Source organism: Neopsephotus bourkii, unplaced genomic scaffold (assembly GCF_033783945.1).
Source record: "Neopsephotus bourkii isolate Nb327-2 ecotype Australia unplaced genomic scaffold, CSIRO-AGI_Nbou_v1 NB_152, whole genome shotgun sequence".
NCBI classification, from domain to species: domain Eukaryota; kingdom Metazoa; phylum Chordata; class Aves; order Psittaciformes; family Psittacidae; genus Neopsephotus; species Neopsephotus bourkii.
In genome coordinates this window covers 9,913-13,026 of record NW_026900669.1, presented here as the reverse complement: position 1 = coordinate 13,026, position 3,114 = coordinate 9,913, and the positions used below count along the sequence as shown (strand labels likewise).

At 55.6% G+C, this 3,114-nt stretch overlaps 1 protein-coding gene across 1 annotated transcript; it reads right to left on the bottom strand.

The window, feature by feature from the left end:
• Positions 1-1,860: 1,860 nt before the first annotated feature.
• On the bottom strand, positions 1,861-2,837 carry LOC133221163 (THAP domain-containing protein 11-like). The gene has a single exon (XM_061369853.1). It carries the CDS (start codon positions 2,594-2,596, stop codon positions 1,889-1,891), a length of 708 nt encoding a protein of 235 aa, XP_061225837.1. The 5' UTR covers positions 2,597-2,837; the 3' UTR covers positions 1,861-1,888.
• Between the last annotated feature and the right edge of the window lie 277 nt (positions 2,838-3,114).

Below are 3,114 nucleotides of genomic sequence, written 5' to 3'. Positions count from 1 at the left end.
CTAGGACACCCAACTAGTCTCATTTGTGAGGAGAGAGGTTGTGCTGCCTGTTGTCATGATGGAGGCATATAGATCTGCTGGACTAATTACATATGTGAAATCAGATGGTGTAGCAGGTACCTGCTTTCCCTACAAGCCAACTAAAACAACCTAAACCAACCAACTAACCCAAAACATCACTGTTTTACTTGACTCACAGGAAAATCAGGATATCAGGGAGCTGAAGTTAAGAGCTACATATCTGATCAGGGAAAATAAATTAAAATGAAATAATGGCAAATACTTAGTACATAGATGCGTAGTATCCTTACAGTCAACCATCCAACTTGGTACAAAAACTAGCCATGCATCACATAGCAGGCTGTGACAACAAATGGCTGTAGCTGACCGGGCTGTACCTTCACTAGACCAAATCTCACTGTGCCCTTTTGTTTGGTCAGAGAAAAACCCACAGTTGCAAAGCTTACGATATTTTCAAACTAAAGAGAACTTCTTACATTTAGAAAATACCTCTAGAAAATTTAGCAAAACTGGCATCCCAACCTTGTGAGTGTAACATGCTCTGATCATGGGAGAAAGATCTCACAGAGCCGAGGACCCCCTGGGCATTCCTCCCTCCAGTGCAATTATGGGCACACTGGTGAACTGCGCTTGCTCCCAACATCCACTGTGACCAAAGCCATACCCCCAAGTACACACTGCCACCGAGCTAGAGGTGCACTGCATACCCCCTCCTCCTCCCCCTCCTCCAAAGTGCTGAGGTACCTGTTCCACTGGCTAACCCAGCAGTGTGTATTCAAGCCCAACAAGTGGCCTTGCTGCCTTCATGCCACCCTCTTTCTAGCCAATGTTGATTTGGTTTCCTGTTGCTGAAAGGGAGGGGACTAATGCTGGCTAGAACCAGAAACTACACAATCATTCCACATGGTTTGTTGCACTACTCTTAAATCTCAGTTTAGAGCACACAAGCTCATTTCAGTAAGGTCTTGCCTAATGTACAGATTATGAGTCATGCCAACTAGTTTAGGATTAGACAGCAAGGATTTGCCACCACAGCAGATAAACTTGCTTCGCTTCTGTTCCATCCTGAACAAAAGCCAAGGATTTCAATCCCCAATTTGTTACAAAGCCTCCATTACATGAGAAGTTCTTAAGCCGATGAGATAAAACTACAGCTGTCAAATGCTCTTGTACCAGATTGTAATCCTTACTAGTGTTGAGAGCATCAAGACATCTGTAACAAATACATGTGCGCTGCAGAGAAAGCAGAAACTATGTAGGACAAGAGCAGTCCTATGGGATTCTTTCACACTAGAAACAGTAGTCTTTTATGGCATCAGTAATTTACTGAAGAAATACATCACCCTGAGAGGGTTTCTAAAGCTTTCCTTGTGCCTCTGCTATGTGAGGCCAAACATGACATCCTTGTTCATTCCTGTGAAGGACTTGGTGCCAACCACACTACCAGCCACACCTTCTCCAGGGTAGTGTTGCTGCTTCCTCAATTGAACACGGGCAAGTTATTTGCTGAAAACCGACACCCTACTTCCATTTGGTGGTGACACGGGTCTCATCCACACAAGGGGAAGCGCTTTCTGCCGCTGTCGGCGCGGAGGGTGCTGATGGGCCCGGTGTTTACGGGACGCCGGCAGGCGCCCGCAGTGCTGCCTTGGGGGGAACGGCAACGGGGCTCAGCACTGAGCTGACAGCGGCCGCCACGTGTAGGAAGGGGGATCCGATGGCTCGGGTTTGCTTCGGTGGGGAACAGGAGGTACCGGGCAGAGAGGGCCGAGGAGGGAGCCGCAGCCGGCCCCATCTCCGCTCTGCCCAGGCACTAGGGTGGCAGAAGCTCCGGGGGTGCAGAGCCCCGCGCCGGGCGCCAGCAGCCTCAGAGGCTGTGGCGCTTGCAGGTCCCGGCGCTGGCGGCATGGAGCAGCCGGTCCTTCTCGCGGATCTCCTCGCGGAGCTGGGCCTCAGCCAGGCGCAGGCGGCGGATGCTGCCCTTCATCTCCTTCATCTTCACCTCCAGCAGCGCGATGATGTCGCGCTGCTCGTTCAGCTTTCTCAGCAACTCCTCCGACGTGGTGCCCGACGATAGCGAATACGAGTGGTCCGGGGGGCCGCCCTCGAACGTGTCCTCCTCCCCCGTCGCCGCCAGCGGCAGCAACCTCCCAGGGCTGGGACCCGTGGTGGCCCCTGGCCCGAGTTCCACCTGCACCGTCAGGTCGATAGGCTTCACGTCATCGGCCGCGCCCCCTACCTGGACCGCGGCGGCAGCAGGACCCTGCGCGGCGGTGGCAGGGCAAAGGCGGCGGGAAGCCCGCTGCGTCTTGCGCTCGTTGACGCCGCGCAGCGGGAAGATGGTGGGGACCCGAACCAGGTAGGACTTGCGGCCGCCCTGGAAGTGCTCGCTGCAGACGCGGTGGCCTGTGGTGGGCTGGAAGGTGCTGAAACACCCGCTGACACCCGCCCGGGAGACGTTCTTCAGCCAGAGGCGTCGCAGCTCCTTGTCCTTGGGGAAGGTGTAGAAGTGCAGCGCCTTGTCGCGGTGCGAATTGTTGTAGCAGCCGGGCACGCAGCAGGTGAAGCCCGGCATGGCGGGGACGGGTGGAACGGGCGCGGGGAAACCCTCACCAAACTACAGCTCCCACAAGTCCAACCGCGGCCTCTCACCGCCGGCCGACACCGCCTACTGTGGCCTCACCGGAACTACGCGAACCAAAACGCACCGCAGCGGCGCCGCCGACTCGGAACTACCCGTCCCACACTGCGTCTTCGCTAGGCTCCACCTGCTCCCGTGAGACGCCTTGTCCTTTCGCTGGAGAGGTTGCTAAAGTGATGGATGGGGCCGGGGGGAGGATATGGGGGGAAGGGGAGGGAGTTCTGCTGTGGGACTGGCTGTACCGCGCTGCCTGCCACTTCCCGCTCGGTGCGAGGGAGAAGTGATGCCTGCGGGGCGGGGGGCACAGGGCACTCCTTGTCCGTTTAAATGTGGAAAATGGGCCGAACCCTCTGAATTCCACGCTCACCGAATAGCCAAAGCCCTGAGAACCTTCCGCCTCCGTTATGGTTGTGTTCTGTTCCCCCTTTTTGGGTTGTTCTAGTGAGAGGCCA